The sequence below is a fragment of the Buteo buteo genome, unplaced genomic scaffold (genome assembly GCF_964188355.1).
Source record: "Buteo buteo unplaced genomic scaffold, bButBut1.hap1.1 HAP1_SCAFFOLD_59, whole genome shotgun sequence".
Classification (NCBI taxonomy): Eukaryota; Metazoa; Chordata; class Aves; order Accipitriformes; family Accipitridae; genus Buteo; species Buteo buteo.
The window spans coordinates 563839-586844 of NW_027439225.1; the positions used below are offsets into that span (position 1 = coordinate 563839).

The following is a 23006-nucleotide window of genomic DNA, read 5'->3' on the forward strand; positions in this document are numbered from 1 at the left end:
CGGGGCTCTCACCCTTCCGATTCTCCCCCGCCATCCCCCTGGGGGGCAGGGAGCGAGCGGCTGTGTGGTGCTCAGCCACCGGCCAGGCTTAAACCACCACAACCTGTGAGCAAAAGAGTTACCTACCCACGGACGGACGGACGGGGAGAGTGCTCATCCTTCCTCCTCCCTCAGGGTGCAGGCATCCCCTGTATCACACCGGGGCGCACAAAAGCCTCAGCAGTCCGGCTGCTGTTGGAGCCCCTTCCAAAGCTTTTTGGGGCGAGCTGACGCATTCCTACCGCCCAGCACGGCGGTTGGGTTTATACCGTTGCCATGAGCGAGGGGATTCTGCAGAAACTGCACGGCACTCGCTGTGCAAGGGTGATGGCCGCAGGGAGCAGCAAGCTGCAGGTGACGGTGGCTGCATACGGACCTTCAGCCCTTCCTGGCCACCGTGTCTGCCTACATCTTGCCCTCGCTCGGAGCTCATGGGGCTGCTCCTCCGAGGTAGCCCAAATGCACCAGGACGTGGTCCTGGGCAACCTGCTCTAAGGGAGCCTGCTTGAGCAGAGGGCTTGGACGACCTCCACAGCTCCCTTCCAACCTCCACCCTCCTGTGCAACTCTGTGCCTTGCTTTCACTCCTAAAGCACCTGAACCCAGCCCTCATGCGCGCCGGCAAGGATGCTGGGACAAGGCACAATCCCAAACTCCTCCCCGAGGGGTCATCCTCAAACAGCAGCTGCCCGCTCCAGAACAGCCGATGGCGGACATACTCAGAAGAGAGAAAAACCGTTTTATTGAGAACATTAACTGCGGTGGGGGGCGGGCCCAGGGCTCACAGGGGTTCAGCCAGTAACAGGAAAACGGCACCTACAAGGACAGAGTCAGAGAGCGCTGCTGAATGCACAGCGGCAGGAAGAGGCAGGGTTTGGTTGCCCTCTCTCTGGGGAACACCGTTGACGAGGAATTGCTCATAGCCCAGAAGAGAGCGAGCTACGGCTGGCATTGCCGAGGGGAGGGCTCTGGCGCCTTATCCCCACGGGGAATGCCCTTAGAGAGCTGTGCGCGCGCAGAGATGCACAGGGCCCCTGTGCCACGCAGCAGGGCTCGATGGGGAGCCCCTGGGGAGCGGCCACGGGGTTCTTGCCAGACCCTGCGCAGCACCATCCCTCGCCGTGCCTTGCCAGCGGGTTGGCCTGACATAGAGCAGTGCTGAGAGTTGGATGGGCAGCAGAGCCTGGTACACACCTGGGCTTCTCGACCTGCCGGACCTTCCTGCATCTTTTCCGTTTGCGATCCCCCAATACGTTTTCTCTCTTCCTCCTCTTTTTTTCTGCACAGCTTTCATCTCCCCAGGCCTGTTTCCTCCTTCGGTTCCTTCTCTTTTCCTTGTCCCGAGGAGAGCCTGCAAACCTTTCCATCCCACAGTGTGCTTAGATAGGTAAGGCCACGATCCAGCGGAGACAGTTCTGATTTTAACCCAAAGTGACTCGTTTTACCTTCTTTCCTCTGAAAGGCTGCCCAGTTGTTGCGGGCGTAGCAGGGGCTCTGCCGTGCTCTCGAGGGTGGCTGGAGGCAAAGCTGGAGGTGCCTAAACCAGAATTGTTGGAGTTCAGGGGTGGCAAGGGACGGCCTGGAGTAGTAAGGGACTGCTTGCCAAATTACCACCTTAGCTCTCTGGGGAAGATGCTGCTTTGCATCATCCATCCACATTTTGCACAGTCCACCTGCCCCAAAACAGACTTGATGAAACTGTGATGAAGTAGGATCCGAGCAAAAGCCCTCTCAAGTTGACAGCTACTCCCCGCTGTCTTTTTGTAGGTATTTGGTTGGATTAAGCACATGCTTAATGCATTTGAGAAAGGACCTTTCCAGTTTTCCATACAACGTATGATTCCGTGGGGGAGGAGGAGGAACCCCAAACACACAAGCCATCGGCTGGCCGGAGGAGGCCCAGCAGCTACTTGGCCTCCTCAGAAACTACCCTCCTACCCGAGAGACACTGTCACGGTGCTTGTGGAGCAGAGCTGACATACCTCTGTCGTTTTGGACTCCGCCACCATGTCTCCCCCAGCTCCTTTGAGGACACCCAGAGAGGGGGATGCATGCAGAATGGCTTCTGCCTGGTGGCCCTGGTCTCCTCTGCCTGCAGGGCCACTTTGCTCTTCCAAACGCAGGTCTAGAAAGCAAAACCATGTGCAGCAGTGACGCCTTGGAAGTAGCACACCTAAAGCAAAACCCACCCCAAGCCCTACACCGGTTTTCTTCTTGACGTTGAGGTTTCTGGTATCCCGAGCCCCAGCCTGGGACAGCCCTGAGTTCCTCCTCATACCTGTGGCTCCGTCCGTGGGGGCTGGCGACTCCCCAGCTGATGGACAGGAGCGGCCAGCCACCTCCTCCCCAACAATGTCGCCGCAATTTTCAATCATAAACAGCGCCAGCGTGTTCACCTGCACACATCAAACCCTTGCTCTCAACCCAGCTGCCTGAAGTTGTCCCAAGCAGCCTTTCCCACTCCCGACCCTTGCCTCTGCACAGATGGCTGTGGCTGCGGGGCTGCCTTTGCAGGCAGCCACCCCACCGGCATTTGCTCAAGGGAGGAGGCAGCCAGGGACCTCTGAGCAGCCAAGCTCGGATAGGCCAGCAAGGCTGCAGCCGGCTTGCCAACACAGCGCACCTTCTCGGTCACCTCCAGCATGGCCTGGAGCGGGAGCAGGTCCTCGTCGGGTGGGCTCAGCAGGTTTGGCCCAAGGCAGATGGCCAGGTTGCTGCAGCTCATCCTGCTGGTGGCTGCGTTGCGGCCGATGTGCTGGAGGAGGGACAGCAGCCGCTTGAGGAGGAAGAGGTTGGCTGCAGGCAACTTCTCGGCCACCCTGAGGGAACAGGGACACTAGGTTGACAAAGCAGATTTTGCCCAGGCCTGTTGTCCAAGGCAGGGGGGAGCCAGCGGCTGAGTTGCCCAGCTTTCCAGGTGCTCTCAGCCAGCGGCCAGGGCTCCTGCTCAACAGGCAGGCTGCTGCCCGCACTTACGCTTTCAGCTCGGAGACCTTCTCCTCCTTGCTGGTCCTCTCCATGGCTGCCATCCAGTCCTCGTAGAGGTGGGTCACCAGCAGCTTGTCGGGGATGCTTCGGAGGAAGTCCTGCAATGCCAAGGGCTCTGGGTGAGCCTTTGAAGTTTCCAGGCCGGCCAGGAGCTCCTCCAGCCGCAGGTCAGAAGCGCTCACCTTCAAGACGGCGGCCAGCAGGAGTGCAGGCTGGTTGCCCAGGTCGACATCGGCGTCGCGGTCCAGGGCCTCCCGCAGCTCCCGAAGTTCCGTCCCGCTGGCAGCTTTGCGGAATATCCCCTCCGTCGACGGTCCTTCCCGGCGCAGGACAGCCAGCAGCTCCTGCAGGAGAGGCAGGAGGACAGTTGCTTGGCCGAGGAGCTGCCTTCCGACAGCGGTGGCCAGAGCACTGCCCCAGAGCGGGCTCCTTGCTGGGGGTGAAGAGCCCAAGCCGCCATCCCCGGAGCTCCTGGGGACGCCCGTGTCCCCTGTGGAGCAGCCGGAGGGAGGGCTCCTACCGCCTCTAGGGAGCATCTGGAGGGCTGGGGACCCCCCCGGCCAGGCTGGCTTACCTGGATGGGCCGGGGCAGGGAGCCGTCCTCCCCGCAGAGGGCTGCCAGGGGCTGGCCAAAGAGCGCCCTGCTGCAGCCAGAGCCCACCTGCCCTGGTGCCTGGGCAGCGGCCGGGGTCCTCCGATGAGCAAAGGGCCAGGGCAGCCCCCTCCTCTTCCTCCTCCTGCTGCTGCTCCCTCCTGCTGCAAAGGAAAGCCGAGCAAGAGCCCGTCAACGGAGACCGCCGGGCCAGCGCTCCCGGGGCCTGCCCTGCCCGCAGCGTGGTGCTGAGCGGTGCAGCAGGACGGGCAGGGAGCCAGCAGCTGGACCTCCGAGCTCCGGCTCAGCAGCTCCAGTTGGGAGGCTCCTGAGAGCCGGCACACCACCAGGAGAGGAGAGCCTGGCCCAGCCCTCGCCCTGTCCTCCTCCAAGCTGTGGGCAGCAGCAGAGGCTCCGTGTCCCCGCAGAACCACGTCCAGCGGCCGCTGCCCAGCGGGTGTCCGTCCTTCCTTCCTCCTGGAGGTGACATCCTGCCTCGGGCTGCCCAACCTGCATGGCGACACTCGAGGGACAAGTGAGCACAGCTCCAGCGCTTGCAGGAGCTTACCGTTCTTCCCGAAACTCACCCGGTGCGTGGCAAAGTCCCCCTCCGCTGCTCGGCGGGACCGTCGGAGGCCCTTGCTTGGGACCAGCCTGCAAGAACCAGGCTGCGCTCAGAGAGCAGCCCCGCGGCGCAAAGGGCCGCCGGCGAGCTGCCAGCCGGCACCGGCAGCCTGAGCGTGGCAGAGCCGGGACCCTCTGCCCTCCCGGGCTCTCTGCCCCGCGGGGCAGGTTTCCCCCCAGCACCGCCGGCCAGGATGTGCCGGCATTCCCGGCGGCTCCCCAACCCTCTCCGCTCCCCGAGCGGCACCACCCTTCCCTCCATCCCTCACCCCACTGGCCGCACGTGCCGGCACAGCCAGAGGCGGGCGAAAGGCAGCCCTTCTCACCTCGGCCTGGCCCTCCATCAGCCTCTCCAGGCTCCCGGCGCTGAATGTCCTCCACTGGGCAAGAGAGAAGGAGCGGAGGCAGGTGAGCAGCGATGCCTCTGCCGCTCGCTCGGCGGGAGGACCAGGGCTCGGGGGCAGAGCCCAGACTGGGCAGGCACTCACGGCGTGGCGGCGGCCCAGCTCCTTCTCCAGGAGCCTGATGGATGGGACAGGCGTCACCCGGGCTCTCTTGGCTCCTTCTGGTGTCCTGTGCACCGGGAAGGGACAGGGAGAGAGCTGGCTGAGCCCCAAGCCGCCTCTTCTCCCTCCTGCGGCAGCTCTGCCCGAGCGAGAGCTGCCGGCAGCCACGGGGGCACCTCTCCCCAGCTGAGGAGCTGCGTTCCCCCGTCCGGCTGCACCTGCAGCATCCCCGCGGCTTACCCCAGCAGCGTGCCCACCCACAGCTCCTTCAGCGCCCGGGAGCTGCAGAAAGAGAGGAGAACCAGCGTCAGGCCCCGCTGCCCCCCAGCCCGTGGGCAGAGGCGGGCGCCTGCGCAGCCCTGCCCCGTGGGGAAGGACGCCGGAGCGGGACGAAGCCCCGTGGGGCAGGACAGAGGCGCTGCCCGAGCCCTGGCTCCCCGTGTCCTGCCAGAGCAGCTGCTTTCGCCCTCCCCTTCTGGGGACCCAAAGGGGATGCGGGACCTGCCCATGCCCCCATCCCTCCCTGCCGGCGTGCTGCTCGATCCCTGCCCAGGCTCTGGACGCAGGGCAGAGGCCGTTCTCACGATGGTGCGGGTGTGCTTGGGAACGTCTCCCGCCTGGCCGTGGCACTCACCCGAAAGTGGCGATGCAGGAGCCGCTGGGCCAGACGAGGAGGATGGAGGTCCTGTCCTCATCACCACCTTCCTCCTCTTCCTCGTCCCCCGCCGCCTCCTTTCCGCCGCTCAGCACCCACAGCTGGTCCAGGGCCAGGCGGAGCTGTGGGCGCAGGCTGGTGCCGCGTCTGCAGAGAGCAGAGAGGAGAGGCAGGCGGTGAGCTGGGGGTGTCCTCCTCGGGGTCCCCCCGGGCCGAGCCCTGTCCCCCACCTGCCCTTGGGACAGACATCGATGGGCGCATCCAGCACCAAGGGGCCGGGGCCTGGGGCTGGGGCCGGGGTGTCCCGGGGCTGGGGCCAGGGCCAGGGCTGGGGGAAAGGCAGCTGGGCTCTGAGGGTCTTACTGCAACTTGGCGATCACCAGTTCCTCCTGGAGGAGGAGAAGGCGTCTCTCGCTCCTCTTGCGGCCCCGGGTCAGCCGCACGTCCGCGCTCAGCACCGCCTCGGCGTCGGCGAGAGCCTCCCTGCAGAGCAGAGAGCGGCGGGCATGAGAAAGGCCGCTGCCACCGCGGGTCCCGGCCGTGCCCCCGAGGCACAGGGAGAGCTCACCTGGAGCCGCAGCAGCAGTTGGCCTGGCCCATCCTGCCCGGGAGAGGAGGACCCTCGCCGTGGACCGAGGACGCGGGCCAGTCGGCGACAGCGGGGATGGGAGGCGAGGTGCCGGTGCCGGTTCGGTGCCGCTCGGTCAGATCCTGCCTCCTCCCAGCGCTCCTGCGTGCCAGCACAGCTCCGTGCTGCTGTCTCTGGCGGCCGTGGGCTCCAACTGACCAACATTCCGAGCCCAGCGACCAACATTCTAAGCCCAACGACCAACATTCTGAGCCCAACGGAAAGTGGGAGGGGCACTGGGGGGAGAGTTCTTTCCAATGTGGCCGTCTCTGCCTGGCACTGGGGAGCCCAGGGCTCGACAGAGCAGAGGGGAAGGGCTTGGGACTTCTGCAGTCTTTCTTGCTAGGACCTTCATGCCCCAGAACTGTGCATTTCCCTAAGCCACTGTGTCTTAGTCACAAGTGTGTGGCTATCCCTGGATTCCCCTTGCTTGTCTATGTAGCACCCTTCCCATTCCCGCCCTTCATGCACATCTCCCTGTGCCACTGCGATGAGGATTAGAATTGTGTGGGTTTTCTCTAGCCAAAGCAGTGGTCAAATTGGGGAGGCTCTCTCTTGGCATGGGACAGTGAGAAAGAAGATGACCATGCTGATAGGGTGCAGATACAGTTTCCAACTTGGTAACGGTAACTTGGTGTTTTGTGCTTTCTGCATTGCTCTGTGTGCCTCAACACTTCACACTGCAAGAGAAAGGGAATGTCATGGTCTGGACCCAGACACCAATATGGACCTCCCTCCCCACGAGAGGGAGAGTCTGTGCAGCATCACACTTTTGCTCTGCCCTCATTAAGACGAAAAACACTTTCACCCTAGACGATTCGTCCCTGAGAAAGACAGCTCTCAGACCATGCAACACTAGCTGGGACAAACATCCTCTCCTGGATAGTGGCATTAAGATAGGCTGTGTATTTTGAACCGTCTGAAGGTCATTGAAGAATGGCCTTGTGAGAAGGTAATCTTGGTGAAGCTGTCGACGGGGCTTCTACGGACATGGGCTCACACACTAACAGACATAGCCATGTGCCACTTATTCTCTTGATCAGCTAAAATATATGATCCATTCGTGAATTGATCTCTTCCTGAATAAACCTCAAACTTCTAAAACAATGACCTAACCAGCTTGAAAAGGCCCCAGGACAGAAACTGAAGCCATAGTCTTAATGGTCACTTTCCTGAAGAGAGATACTGACTTTACAACCTCACTCTGGTTATAATCACAGGATTTATCTTTGCTGCTGCTGCTGCTTTCTCCTCTGAGGCTGGGATTTTGTTAGAGCTATTTTAGACCAGGTCCATGTGATGCAATGCTGACTCTGGTCAGGACTATTCCATGCTCCTGTCTAGAGGCTGCTGCTCACTGTTTGGAGGGAGGAAGGGAGCCTAAAACTTCCTATTTTATCACAAAACTGTCTTTTTATTGGTAGCCCAAAATATTATTGTTTTATGATCTTCTCCAAATAGAAAAATCCCTTACGTAAGTCATTTCACCTGCAGCTGGTACCACTTTCACAGCCCTCTCGATCCTCTTCTGTGAGTGCATTACAGGTACAAGCACGTGGCCATCCCGTGGGGTAGCATGTGAGCAGACAACAGAGGGCTGAAGTCTTTGAAGTGGTTTGTTGGCAGGCAAAACAAGCAGGAGAGGCTTTCCAAGCGCTCATGGTGCTGCAGTCAGAAAAGCGTGTCAAGAAAATGTGTGGAGATGAGCTGCACGGTGAGTGTGGGGCTGCCTGTTCCCGTCATACCCAGAAAAGTTACTGTAATTTGTGGTTCTCCTATTCTGGGCCAGTGGGATGAAGCTGGGGTATAACCTTGAGAACTTAACTGGTCGGGAACACAGAGGAAGCAGTCAAGCACAGAATCTGAGAGAAGTGTAGTCCTGAGCATGTCCTTTATCAAGGTGCCTTGAAGACATTCTCATAGTACAGCACACAAAAAAAGAATTGGGCAGCACGTGGAAGAAGACTCAGAAGAATGCCAATAATACTGCAATTTACCATAAGAAAAGTTGCAATTTCAGCATTTCTTTCTGTTCTCTGTTCATTCTAGCACTGTTCAAGACAATCTGGAATGTCCAAGAAGTGACTGTGTCTGGTCCCGCAGTTAGATGAAATCTCCCAGCTGTAAAAACAGCTGCTGCTGCCTATTTATCACACAAAAACATGATTTCTTGATGGTAAGTCTAGTTCCATGTTGCTCTTTGCCAATGTCAGCAGATGTTGATGTTAATATATACAGCATCAGGAGCAACAGAAGGAATCACTGTGGCAGCTGTATTTTTTCCTCTGCAATGAAGGGCATTCCTGCCTTTTATTTGGACTTTGTCTTCAGAAGTAGAAGCAATGCACTACAGTGTACAGGTTAACATCACTTCAGTAGGCTTTTGTGAGTAAATAACAGTCCCATAAGCTCTAACGACATGAGAAATGTGGGATGTGAACTAAATACGATAAACTACTGAGTACAGGTTTTTTTTGGTAAAGTACTTACACATCCATGAAGGAAAAAAACAAAATGAAAACACCATGTTTTGGGATACAACTGACATTTTCCAGCAGGAAAAATTCACTGTGTGCAGCAGAGTTCCTGCTAGGATAGCAACAGTGCACACTGCGGTTACTCTTTGGACAGTTCATGCTAGCTCATCCTACAGAATGGCCGTCTTGCCAGGATGATTCTGACTAAGAAGTTTTACTGCCTGCATGCTCTGTTAAGTTAGCCCATATTTGGGTTTGTTTGTTTGTTTTGGTTTTTTTTTCTTGATGTTTGCTTGCTGTTGTGTTGCATTACAAGTTACAGGAGCCTTACATTGAAGGGAAAGAAAAACAATGTTAATGTATGAAGCCCTTTTTGTTACTCTAGTGAGCACTTACTTATGCCACTAATCCCATGAAGTTGCTTGCATAATTATGCAGCCAAGTTAGAAGTTACCCACATGAGTCAATTTACTCATGAAGGTACATCATTGTTAAGGATGATGTTGTTGTTCCAAACAAGGCAATACATTTTGCTTTCTCTCTCAGCACCTGCTCCTCAATAAATAGAAGAGGGCTGATCTGGAGTGAGAATTGCAATACAAACACCCAACTACCTGGAGTTTTGTTCTGCAGAACTCATGTTAAAATCGGGACTCATTCTAATTGGGGTCTGTCAAACAAATAGAAAGATAAGCCTTGCTTTTGTAAGACAAACATGAAAGAGGTTGATTATCAGGCCCGATTTCCCTTAGATAGTTCACTGCATCCCAGGTTACATACATCTTTTCATTTAGAAGTCTGGAGGTGAAGTGAATGCTGCGTGTGCTTTTTTGTTTATTTATTTTTTGTTCTGTACAAAACAATCATCTCATGTGGAACCTTGCAGATGGCTTTGCAATAGATTGTAGTGGGTATATACCCCCTTACTCTAGTCTCACTTCTAGATTTCAAGTTAATTGTTCTTTTGTATTCAGAAGGAGAAAGCTTGTTCAAATACCAACTGCAATTGCCGGGAAACTGGCAGGCAGGCCTGTTGCTTTCTTTGGAGGAAAAAAAAGCAGCTAATTCTTGTATTCACAGGCAAAACATTCATAGCTTTTTAGTAGGTGATTTTTAAACTATAAAGACGTTAGAATTAGGTGAACACATCTTTGTTTTAATGTGCCTCACTCAACACTTTGTATTGTTATGTGTGAGGGATACATTTTTCATGGTCAAATTTCAGCTATGTTGCATGTAAATATAGCAGCATTTGTAAAAGCTGAGAAACACAGCATGTTCAAAGTTTCGTACAGATATGTGATGGTAACCTACCTTAATTGTCATTTTAATCAGTAAGTACATCCTCACGTATCATTCCTGAAGCAAGTGAAGTGAGGTGACAGTTAAATAACTCAGGCAATTAGACATGAAACACTGTGAAGTTTTCAGGTGGCTGCTTTTGTTTCATAAACCAAAATATCAGAAATCCATATATCCAGTCAACAAGATTTGATATAGTAGTTATTTATAGTTTATAAAGGGAAAATGGGGTTTATATGGAATATACACTTTAAGTGAATTCAAGGCACAAAAAGTTTAAAAAAAATTAGCAGAGGAGCTATAGGTATGTTACCGATGGATAAACAGAAAGAACATACATAGGTTTTTCCCCTTCATTTCTGAAGGAAGAAAACAGCTACAGTGCAAAGAAGGATGCACCGAACTAACTTACAACCAAGGGGATGTGGAATAAAGCAGCAGGAAAAAAACGGCTTTGTGAGACAGGGGTAGCAATCATCTTAAACGCCTAAGCATTTGTATGTGTTCCCTACTTTTTGTGGGTAATCGCTCATAGTGTAATAGTGTGTGTTCAAAATTCTATTCATCTTGTACTTGCATTTCACATTTTAAAAATTCATAAGCAAGAAGTTTTTTATTGTTCTCCTGCAGTAGAGGTGAAATCCAGAGGCTTACAAAAGTCAGGAATCTCAGCAGGAAAGAAGAAAAAGATCATTTGGTTGTAATCTTTAAAACTAGAGTTATTCACTAAAGCCTTTTTATAAGACAAGCATCTAGAACACTTCTGTTTCACGGGAAAATAATAAAATCGGTAGAAGAATGGAAGTCTTTCAAGAAGGAAAGAAAAAAGGTGGTGTTGATGTTACCCAGCAAAAATTGTGATTTCTATCTTGGATCTTGTGGTGTTTGGTAGGGTGTTTTAGTCCTGGTTTTTGTATTGCTCAAAGTCTGTGAAAAAGCTATCATCTTATCTTGAGATACAGGCTGAAAATATATTGGCTGTTGTAAAATCTCTCTTACCTCATTACATGTGGGATTGGGGGTATGGGTCTGATTTGCATTTCATGAATGTTTGGGGTTCTTTGTGTCAGGACAATATCTCACAAGGCCTTTCATGCTGAGTGCAGAAGGGAACCTGACTGCCCTCCAGTTGAAGGATAAATGAGCTGGTTTCTTGCACAAGGGATCACGCATTGTATGCAGATAGCAAATTCCTTCAATTCTGTGTGAAGCTAAGAACGGTTACCAAAATATGAAGGCTGAAATGTGTTTGTGTGAGGAAGTTCTAGACAGGAATGTCTGCATAATGTCACTGTTTCAAGTGAATTTGTGTGAGATTGGATGCTGGTGCAGACTGAGGTTGGGAGAGTGGAATTTGACTCCGAGTCGGGGGCTTTTCTGGTATATATTTTCCTCAATGTAATAGGTATCTGAGTCTGGAAGTTTCTTCTCATCAAATATCTGCATTTTTATATATGAGTGGAAAAGTATGGTATTAAAATTATTTTCAAGCGTGTTATTCTCCTGTATTGATATTGAATCAGTTAGAGAACAGAAGCCCGAAGAAGTGACTTCTTTTGCCAAGCCTGATTCAGATAAAAGAACAATACAACACAGATCATTGTTATTAAGTGACCTGGGTTAGTCAGTTTTGTTCTATAACATAAGCGTTGTTAGTCTTGGTAATTATTGGTGTTCTGACTGGTCAAGCAGCAATTTGCATTTAATTGTGAAGAAAGATTATTTGTGACAGTGGCACATGTAATGTAGTACATACATATTTATCAGGTTAGAATAAGCTTAAATCACATCTCTTTTCTTACTTCTTACTAGGAAATACCTTAAATGCCTATTTAAAACAAGGTCCATATTTAGTGTTTTTCATGAGTAGGGATGCTTTTCTGAACCTGAACATGAATTCCTTTGTTTATTTTCACTGGTTTGTTTGGGGTTTTTTTTCAGAAAAATAGTGCTATCTGTATACTATCAGCATTACCAGGATCTGATCCAAAGACCATGAAAATCAGTGGAAATGTTCCCACTAATTGCCAAAAGCTTTGGAGGAAGCTTCATTATACTCATAGTCAGAGCAGGGTCATAGGTTCATAAGAAATAAATAGAAATGCCCACATTTGATGAATCGTAATGATAACTTGTGCTTGTTCCATATAGACTAGTACATTCTGCCTACTTTGTCTGTAGCTAGGACTGGTTAAACACTAGAAAGGATTAATTACTTGATAAATATTGCCATTATTATGTGAATAATTTATATGAGCATGAATACTGCAAAAAAATTGAATTCTATTCAGTGAAAAATGGCAACATTTACGGAATAATATATTCACAGAATAGTATTGACAAGGGCGACTTGCAATGCAGACACCGGAGTCTTGTTCTACTTGAGAAGAATGTCTTGAGAGAGATGAAAGAATCTAATCTGTGTTCTTTCTCTATGGTGCCAAAACTAACCAGGTTTAAGTTAGGTTTTCAGACATATACCTGGTTTTGGTAACCTGATTAAATGTTTTTAAGAATACCCTTTTAAAAAACTTCACAGTGTATTTTTTTTTTTTAGGAAGGAAGAATAACTGAGAAATACTTGTAACTGCCTATTCAGAAAATAATGAGTTTCTGTCAGTATGTTCAGCGTTAATACTATTAATAATAATATTAAGTTCTGACTAAGGAGGTAGAGAATTTGGGAGTGAAGCTGTGCCTGGGAAGAAGGGAGGGGTGGGGCGAAGGTGTTTTAAGGTTTGGTTTTCCTTCACAGTATCCTTGTTTTGATTTGATTGGTAGTAAATTAAATTGATTTTGTTTCTTCCCCAGGTCAGGTCTGTCTTTTGCCCATGACCATAAGTGGTGAGTGATCCCTCCCTGCCCTTGTCTCGACCCACGAGCGTTTCTTTATATTTTCTCCTCCCCATCCCACCGGGGCTGGGGGGGAGCAGTGAGCAAGTGGCTTGATAGTGCTTTGATACTGGCTGGGCTTAAACCAGGACATAGGTCCTGCACCGTTCATCCGGGAACACACAGCAGATCACAGCTAGTGATCAAGCAGTGTATCTCCAAGGAAGGGTCATTTAGAAGCAAAACAAAGAACTTCTCAAGTCTGAGTTCTGAATATTTCTAGGGAAGCCAAAAGAGCACTGGCAATATCCACGAGCTCTCCCAAGATTTAATGTCTGTTACATAGTAAATGCTGCATAAAAAAAGTACTGAAGACATTATGAAGAGATGTTACATTACAGTAGCATATCTATATTTCAATTAAAATAAGGGACATAAACCTGTTTTATGTGTTCCAAAATAGGTTCAGCTTGCAACACAGTAAATGTTACTGCTAACTAGTTGGATGTGTCCCTAGAAGACGCAGTTAAACTTAATACACAGAATATTTGTAGTACAGCAAGTGAGAGAGTGGGTTATATTCACTAACATTGCAATTGTTAACCTCAAGTGTTTTGATCAAGTTAGGCATAACACGTCAATAGAACAATCAGTAGAAATGTATATTATGGCTATGCCGGAGCTATACATCGGGGAGAACAGAAGAAATACCAGTGTATTTTGATCCTGTCTTGGCTTGAACTTAAATGGCTATACAGGTCCTTTTTTTTTTCCTGTATTTGTCCTAATATCTGTATTATGTGAGTGATGCTGTTTTAAGCTTTTGATATGTGCTATTCTGTCTTCATGGAGTTATGAATGGTCACAAGCATGGAGCTAATGTCTTACGCCAGTTCATTTAAGAAAAAAAAAAGAAAAACAGGGTGATCATTTGTGAGTTAAATAGAACAGGTTATACAGAATCCATTTCTATACCCCTGTCATCAGCTGTCTCCTTGTCAACACAACTTATCCAAGTATATTATTTAATTAGAGGCAAAATAGTACTCATTGCAGCCATAGGCTTTTGAAGAGTGACCTACACGCTAAACTTGTTGCATGTAACTAACCCTACTAAAGTCCAATTCTTGCCTTAGTTTTTAGTCAAGATGCTGACATAGAGGTAGTGCAGCTGGTGGAACACAGTGTATGGATTGGTGTACTGCCACATCTAGAGTTAAGGCAAAGGACTGATGCAGCATAAATAGCAAACCATCCAGAACAGTCCATGAGGAGTTGATTTTGCCAGCATGATGCTGCACACCACCTATTCACAGGAAAAAACAAGAACTTGATGACCCAAGTAACACCCAGAAGTGGATTCAAAGCATTTAAAACCCGGTTATTATACCTGGGGACAGAAGGTATCATTAGAGCTAGAAGCATTCTTTGCACCATCTGGCTATATTGTTCAGCACCAATGGGCGCTAGAAAACCTAACTTGGCAAGTACATGTATTAAGTAATTGGACTCAATATGCCTTTGGGGAACTAAATCTGCTAGTGCAACAAGTATCAAAAATGACATTACAGAATCGTTTAGCCTTAGATATGTTATTGCTAAAAGAATGTGGTGTGTGTGGTATGTTAAACTTGACTGAATCCGAACGTTGTATTACCATTCATAATGCCACAACTTCCATTGAAGAAGCCCGGGCAAAGATGAAAGAGATAGCTGATCAAACAGCTGAATTATTTCAATCAATCAGTCAGCTAACTGGTTTGATGGCTGGAGTCCAAACTCATGGCTGCATTCCATTTTGGGATCCTAGGGACTGACGGGGTGGGGAAAATGGCTTGTAAATATTGGACTTATGATATTAATTGGATTTATATGTTTAAAAGCTGGCCTTGCCATAGTAAGATGTATGATTAGCCGCCTACTATCTTCAGCTGTCTCTCTCTCTCTTCTAATCTCTGCTATATTAAAATTTGGGACGCAACAATTGTGTATCTGTAATGCAGTTGTAATCATCTCTGCCTGCACAACGGGCATGAGGTCCTATTTTATTTTAAAGGAGCTACAGTGAATCAAGTCAGTGAATCTAATGTGCAGTCTTTCTGGCCAAAAATGTAAGTATTTACTTTAGGATAAGAGAAACAGCACCTTGAACTCACTGGTTATACTGACTCGACTCTCTGTTGCCTGAAAATGGGGCCAAGGTTGGCTCGGGCATGGGTGTCTACATGAGAGACATCCACGTTGAGTCAGATGAATCACACCCCAGTCTCCTGTGTTCCTCATCAGGTCTCTGACAACTCTGCTGTTAGCCCTTACTGAAGCCAAGTACAGTCTCTGTCTCTTTTCTTTCTTTCTTTCTTTAACACAACGCAAATTCAGTCTTAGACATTCAGTTGCAGAAGAAAGTTTGTGTTTGAAGATCACGCTTGGATCTTCGAGTAGATCTAATTAGATGCCTTTTCCTCCTCGCTTCATCCCTGATAAGCTTAGGCACTCTCTGTTTGTCCTGTTTCTGAGGACCACTGCCCAAGGCGCCTAGCATTGCACAGGGAGATGCTGTATCTCATTTTGCACTGTGAATTTTGTAAGTCATCAGGAATGAAGTATTTTGGGGACATAAGCTAATTACATTGCACTCAAGTGAAAAAAGTGCTCTATAACTTCCGAGAGATAATATTGGAATATAATCAGAATATAAATATTTGGGGCAAAAGATGCTTAAAAAGTTAGGTAAAAATTGTGAGCATAGTGCTGTTTTTTTAGTTTGGATTTGTATATGTTTTAAAGTTTGAATGTAAACAAGTCTGGTTGAATTGATGTGGAAAATATGTTCAAATTGCCAAGTACTTCTTTCAAACAAGAATAAGCAAAGTAGCAGCTACAGAGAGTGTTTCAGCTTTAAAGTGTTTTGTATTTTTCAACCCAAATCTCCAATTTTCTGTTAAAATTAAAGTGGCCTAGAAAACCAATCTTTTAATTCTGTGTCACCAATTTGATGATCCACCCCTTCTAAGAAAATTATTGTCAATATTGCTTAGTAGAGACGTAGGCAATTAGTGGTTGGACTGTGGCCTCTCAAGACACGCGTCTCGTTTTGTCCAGAAGACTCTCAGGCTGCAGCAAGTGCCCAGACATCACAGCAAAAGTTGAGGATCTAAAAAAGAAGCCTGCAAGTTACAAAGGAGGGATGGGCAAGTAAAAGGCAAAAGCCTGAATCCCATCTGTCCTAAATAATGCACTGCTCAGCTCTGGGCTGGCAGCACAGGCCCCCTGCAGTTCGGGGTCTTGGGCACAAATCTTCTGCAGTTAGGTGCTTACCTCCTTCCTCAGACAGGAAGAAAGAATAAAAGGAGATCCCCGTTACTTAGTTCAGCGAAGGGAAAAGAAAGTTCTATTTAGATCTGATTGCCTGTTTTGAAGGGTGGACTTTAGCACAAAGGCGAATAGTGCCCCAGTAGCAGGTGGCTGGGCAGGCAGAGGGGCTGCAGGGAGTCTGCTCCCAGGGAAGCTGTTCCCCTTTGTATAATTTAGGAACTGTTGTATTGGGGGTTTGAAGCCGAGTTCCCAGCAGGGACATCCTAGCTCCTCTCTCTCTCTGGCCATTAACTGTCCCGAATCCACTGTGGGTTTACAGAAAGTGGGTCAGGCACCGTTAAAGGGGGCTTCTGTCCTCAGGATGCCTGCAACCTCAAGCTCAGCCTTGCGCTTGGTTGGTGAGAGAGCCATGGCTCTAACTGCAAATCTGAGTGAGGAGGGGGTGTGGATATAGGAGTTTTGCAGGGAGCACCTGAGCCACTGGGCTGCTGGACAGGGCGAGACCCATGCCAGCCAATTCATCTTTTAGCTCCAAATGCCTTTTGACAGAGATGCAGTTCTCCTGGGGATTGTGGGGACGTGCTCCTGCGTCTGGAAAAGATGGCTGAGTTCCTGGCGTAAGAAGGGCACTGAGGTTTAGAGGTCGGATTTGAGGCAGGTATGTGATCTTTAGTCAAAAAAATGTATTTTTGTATAATCAAGCAGTTTTTTACCTCTCCTCTGCTAATCCAGTGTGGAATATGAGCCAACAAAGGGGAAGGGTGAGAGGAGAAAGGCAGGGAAGAGAGAAAGAAAGGACACTTCCATGCTCCGTTCTTGGAAGTGTTCAAGGTCAGGTTGGATGTGGCTTTGAGCAACCTGACCTAGTGAGAGATGTCCCTGGCCATGGCAGAGGGGTTGCTCTACATGAACTTTAAAGGTCCCTTCCAACCCAAACCATTCCACAACTCTATGATTCTGATTCTATGAAATGCTAACAGAGTGCTGCTACCCTCGGTGAACTGCACTCCAGGATGCTGCCACTGGGAATGCTTTGCTGCGCAAGAATGCTGGGAAGACCAACTCACTGTTTCCTATTCTTCAGCAGCGATTTAACCAGGTGACCCAAAGCTCCCAGAAGGACTATGGACGCCAGGATGGCCAGCACCACAGCTGCACTGTACATTAGCGCCGTTTGCATTCTGCAGCCTGTGGACTTTTCTCACCAGCACCTGTAGGAGATGAGACAGTCCCACATATTCATGTGTTCTGCACTGCTGACAGTCGCACAGTGTGTTTGAGAGGCTGAACGGTTGCTAGATGCAGCTGTGCCCGTGGGCTTGGGGCAAGGACTGCTTGCTGGGGACCCTGGATTCCTGAGGAGTGCAATACAGTATTATGAAGGCATAAAAAATAGACAACCAAAGCTGAATGCCTCAGCCCTGCATTCCCCCTATGGCTCTGGAATGGCAGCCAGCTCACAAGCTGAAGTCACACAGCCTACAGCCACTGCTGTAATCCCATCTGGAGGAGAAACATTCCCCTGGTACGTTGCAATCAACTGCTTCATAAGTGAATGGCAGTGCATGGAAGATGAGCAGCAGACACAGGTGTAAGCCGAGACACCCAAAGCTGCAAAGGCACACGGGTGATGTTCTGGGTAGAAAGTTTTCATGCGAAGAATGCATTAAGCTCACTGCAATACCAGTAATTGTTAAATGTTGGTCTGCAGAGCAGCAGCTGCAGAGGGGATAGAGTGAGTTTTTGCCTGTGACCCAGCAAAGGAAGTGAAGACTCACGACCTACTCATCCGTTCCTTCCAAGGCTCTACGTCAGAATCCCACTGAGATGCAGAGCCTCTTTCTAAGTCATTTAGAAAGACTACAACAGCCTCCATAAACAATGTCCTCTCTCTCCCGGACTGAGTTGTTAGTCTAATAGACTGATACTGTTTTTCTGAAGTGAGTGCTTGCAGCTCACAAACAAAACAAAGAAAAGATGAGTAATGTAGCAGTCATTTCATCAATTTAAACAAATTAAGACCTACTATCAGTCTTCCCTGCAGCAGGCCCACATAAATTAACACAATCTAAGAGCCACACCAAAGGCAAGTCTAGTGAAATAATGTCAAACTAGATTGAGTGCTGCAGGCTGTTTGGGGCAAGATTACTGCTCATTTACCATCTCTCTCACCCCACAATATGTTGGTTTCAGCTTTGTTAGCTGCTACAGGTCAACTGATGGAGCCACCTCACAAATTTACTCCGTGCCCCAAGGACTTGAAGAGCTTGATCTGAAGTATCTTTTATACATTATTTCAATGGCAGTTACTACAGCTCTGCGTGATACTTCAGAAGAAAGTTAAAAGTTGAACTTTAGCATAAATCCTAGTAGTATCACCTTTAAAAGAAGCAAAAAGGCTTCAGCTGTTTTGATAAGAACATATCAAAAATCCTTACCTTGCTCTCACCAAGTTCTGAAATCCATTCTTTGGCCAAGTTATTCAGTTTACCAAGAACAACCAGCCTGTAAAGAAAACTTGTGTATAAGTTTGCCCTAAAAAACCCCAGGAGATTAACAAATTTTACAGCCTTGTTATACCTGTGATTCAGTTCTTCCTCATCTTCAAATACCCCACATGCTTTCATTGCTTCAACCAGCTTCTGAGTATGAATGCAGTCTATATCCTTAGGAGGAGCCAAGCTAATGGGAGAAGTCATTCCATAGTGCCTTTGAGGCTGGTTCTGCAGCCTAGGAGTACTGTGGGAGACAATAAAATACTGAAGACCCCACAACAGAAAAAAAAAAAAACCAACAAACCAACCACCTTACTGGAAAATACCCTTCCACTTACAGGTTTCCAAATCAGCTTCTGCTCTTTTGCCCATCATTAACATGAATGAGGGGAAAAAGATCCTGCTTATGGTTTTTAGATAACTTGACCTCCTTGCAATCAGAAGCAGCACAGGACAAACATGGCAGCACAACATTAAATTAAAAGCAGCATGAATTTTTTTTTTTTTAAACACCACAGAACCCTTGCTTTAGAAAGGGAAAAAGGGAGAAAGAAACCCCTACTTTGCATTACCAGCTGAAACCAGGGGAGAGAAAGGAGTGGGACAGGAGGTGAGGACTGTACTTAATGGATCAAGGGTCTCTACAGAAACACTAGTAGCAAAAGGGGGAGACACATGAAAAAGGTCTCTACAACTCATCATGCTTGTCAAAAAGCCCATATCCAGACCCAAAGGCTAAAGGGATTAATGATGCCATTATTCAAACCGGACATTTTCCTACTTCATATACGGACAACTTCAAATATTAGCTGGGTTAGTCGAGAGATGCTTAGAACTATTTAAGGCATCTGACCCACTTCGGCTGGAATGGGATGAGGAAATGCTCAAAGGACAGCTTCAACACTTGATTTTAAAAAGGTAGCTTATTGCAGCTCCTTAATTCTAATTGTTGCCTTTATCTTCCACTGAGGGAAGATGGATTTCTCTCTCTCAGAGTAGCTTTATCCAACTACAGACATGGCTTTTAGTCATCTGGTGGGTTCCCCCCGCCTCCCTTCTCTATGAGCTCATTTTTCAACCTTTTTCTACATGTTTTCCAAAAAGCTGGAGCGGGGGGGTATTAGGACTGTAGTCCTATCAACTAGTCTCCCCAGTCAGAACAGCTCTTTACTTACAAGGGTAACTAGGCCTTGACCTAATTTGCCTTGCCTTGTTTATAGGCATTGTCAACTTCCACTTCCTAAGTAAAAATAGTCTTAATGAATATTTTCCTTCTTATGATATTATTTCCATAACAAATACAGAAGGAAAGCTTATGTTTAATTGATGTGAACTACATCTAAATTAGAACACCTACAGCAGCAACTTCCTACATGCTTTACGTATTACTTGCAATGTACAACTTGCACTTCAGAGAGTTTGCACAACACAAGAACGCGTTTTGGACTTTGCTAGCATCCAAGATCTTTCCAGTGTACAGAAGGCCACCATCTGCCTTTCATTGCCCTGTTCTTCCTACAGAGGCTATAATTAGAGATTGACATAAAGGACAATATCAATTAGATGTAGCAGATATTATTAAGAGCAAAGTCTTCTAGGCAAGAATCGATAGTTTTCAGTTGCCTGCATGTATTACTCAAAAATTGATCTCATAACTTAAAAGTTGAGGAAAATCGCACTTGGAAAGCCTTACTGAGAGTGACTTATGCCCAACAGAATGTGTTCCCCTTTTGGTATTAAAAAAAAAATCAAAAAAAAATCTTACTTCTCTCTCTCAACTGTACCAGACTGCCAGGCATATACAAAGAAGAGAACTTAAGAGAGAAAGTAGCACACATGGCATACTACCTATTCATCCATCAGCCTTCTGTTCAAATGAGAAGTCTCTGGCAGTTTATATTTTGCCAGCTCTTGCTATGATTTGTCCACCACAGTGAACAGCTCCAACCTACTTCTGTTCCGAGAGATCCTAATTTTATACAAGAAGTTAAACTGATTTGTTCCCAGTTTTGACACTTGTTTATAGCTTCACAAAGCTGCAAGCCATTTCTCCTGCATACTCCAAGAGACAACAGATAAGTTCACACTATTACAGTTCAGGGAGTTGCCTTCAGCCATCAGGGTGGTGTATGAGCCTCCACTGTGAATGTGTCTCTCCAACTCATGCGGTCAGCTTGCCTCCAGCCGGGTAGAAATTTATCACTCCAGCCTTTTCCACCCACACCACTTGGGAGGAGGAATGAATGGAAATCAGCTCCTGAACCCCCGAAATTGATAGCACAACCCAAACCAAACCAAACAAACCAACCAATCAAATCCAACCAACCAAGAAAACCCCCAAGCCCCATGACCTTCACTGAAGTAACACCAGCTACACCTTCCATTCCTACCACACAAACTCATGCCAATAAAAGCCTGCAGGCACCTGCTGGCAAGTTAAAGCACCTTGTTCCTGACGCCAGCATTCAAAGAAAGCTGCTCTTTTTCCACCTTGAAGCTGGGTCGGTAGCCCGAGAGCAGTGACAAGCCGCAGGCGCTGGCAGCCCGTACGGCACAGATATTAACTCATTTTCCCTCAAACTTCTTTTATCTTCTTCCACGTACGCTTCCTATGCTGTTGCCTCACAATGATGTATTTGGCCTGCTCTTGTCCCTGAACTGTTATTTTCTTGCTTCCTGGAGATTTTAGACAATCTGTGGGATGGATCCGGGGTTTTGTTCTGATTCATCTTTAAGATTTTATAAACACAGTGCACCCTTACAATCTATCTCTAACACATACATACCAAAAGGAAGGACTGACATGACACTGCAGTAATAGATAAAACAGACTCCTCTCTCTCCAACTGAGAGAAAGCAGCTTGGCTATTTGGGCTGACTAAACTGAAGAAACTCAAAATTGTCAAAAAATAACAGTGTTGACTTTTCCAAGAATTGCTCAATCAGTGTCAACGAAGTTGTTAGAAAAAGAATGTTGGAGGCTGACTTCTATTGGGAAATCAATTTCTACAGCCCTGTTCAGCCAGAAATCAAAAGGCTGTCTGTCCACCTGAGCCTTTAATTGTTTTTAATTCTGATATGGAATTATGGTTTCCTGCAAAAAAGTTCCTTTTTCAGAGTCCTCTTTTTGATCAGGTACTGGAGTTTTATTTTAAATAATTTTACTGCAAGCACAGATCCCCTTCGTTAAAGCCAATTCAAATTAGGCCATTTAAAAATTAAGGACTGCTTGTATTCTCCACAACTCTCTGTCCATACTTACTTCTTTATAAATCGGCTGTTGCAGAAGTTAAAAGTGCTACGGCCTCGTTTAACAGCTTACAAGTAGTAATACATCGAATTTCTGTACAACACTTGCAGTTCCCAGCCTGGTCTGCCACCTGCTGAGCAAAGTGTACTGGCTCTCGCTGGATGACCTTTTGGAGTGGAGAAAGGAAACAGCAAAAAATCCCATTCAGTTTATCTGAAGAGAATTTTTTAAAAGACATTCTAAAGTTACAGTTCCTTACCAGTGGTGGGTATTGATTGTCCTTGGGGGCCCAGATGACTTGCTAATGCTGTTGCCTTCACACAGGAACCTCATAGCCCTTCTGAATAAACGCAGACAGTTGGAAAATAAGCTGTACTGAAATATAAGAATCGCTGCATATGTTGAAATAAAGCTTACCTTCTCTTCCAACGAACTGCTGGTGAACAGAACACTCATGAGTGGTGGTGGAGGCGGTGGCAGTAGCAGCTGCTGCTGCTGCCGAATCTGCTGACGCAGCCTTTTTGTGTAGCCAATTCCATTTCTTAAATTGTTCACAGCCTAGAGGCAGAAAAACATTTACAAAAAGGGTAAGATGAAACTTCAGCAGATCTACGAACAAAAGCCTTCACAGAGGAAAATTACTTGTGTATTCCTGTAAATGCTATCAGTCCTAAAAGAAACCAACAGACAGATATATGAAACCAACGTGCACATCACATGAAACACTCATACTAATGACTGGTAACTCAGAGTAACTGTATGTAATGTACTTCAGTGTTAGCGCCGAATTTGAAAGCGAGGCAATCATGTCAAACAAAAGCGTGACCTGAATTTGCCAGGTTGTCTCTAAAGAGTTGTAAGCTTCTGTGACAGCAACAGATAACGTATTTGGAAAGTAAATTTAGCCTTATTCAATTACGCCTTGCTTAAGGAGATGTAGATTAGTATCTTCTTCCCTTTCAGCTTTCTACAAATAGCCTTTTCTTACAAGCACTTTATGTAAATGTCATCACATTACCTCGCGTAGGCACTTGTTGGCAATTAAAGCATCAGGCGAAACATCCATCTGATGCCACGCTGGGCATGTATGTTCCTCAGATTCCACCAATGCTGTTCTAATACCTCTGTATAATTAGAATAATCAAAATAGTATTTAGCCAAACTAAGGAAGTTTTGGGGGTTCTCATCAATTATAAAAGCACACATATGATTAATGGGTGAATATGGTCTTGAATTGAGAGCATGAAGCTAGAAATGTTCAACAGTGTAAAAAATCTCTAGTATGTAGCAAATAACTATACAGT

At 47.7% G+C, this 23006-nt stretch overlaps 1 protein-coding gene across 1 annotated transcript; it reads right to left on the reverse strand.

Moving 5' to 3' along the window:
• Positions 1–819: 819 nt before the first annotated feature.
• On the reverse strand, positions 820–22768 carry LOC142027826 (T-cell activation Rho GTPase-activating protein-like). Its single transcript, XM_075022029.1, has 8 exons — positions 22721–22768; positions 22120–22260; positions 14799–14863; positions 3209–3413; positions 3015–3124; positions 2662–2857; positions 2317–2434; positions 820–854 (listed from the first exon to the last, which is right to left on the reverse strand). The coding sequence occupies exons 1-8, from the start codon at positions 22766–22768 to the stop codon at positions 820–822; spliced, it is 918 nt and encodes a 305-aa protein (XP_074878130.1).
• Between the last annotated feature and the right edge of the window lie 238 nt (positions 22769–23006).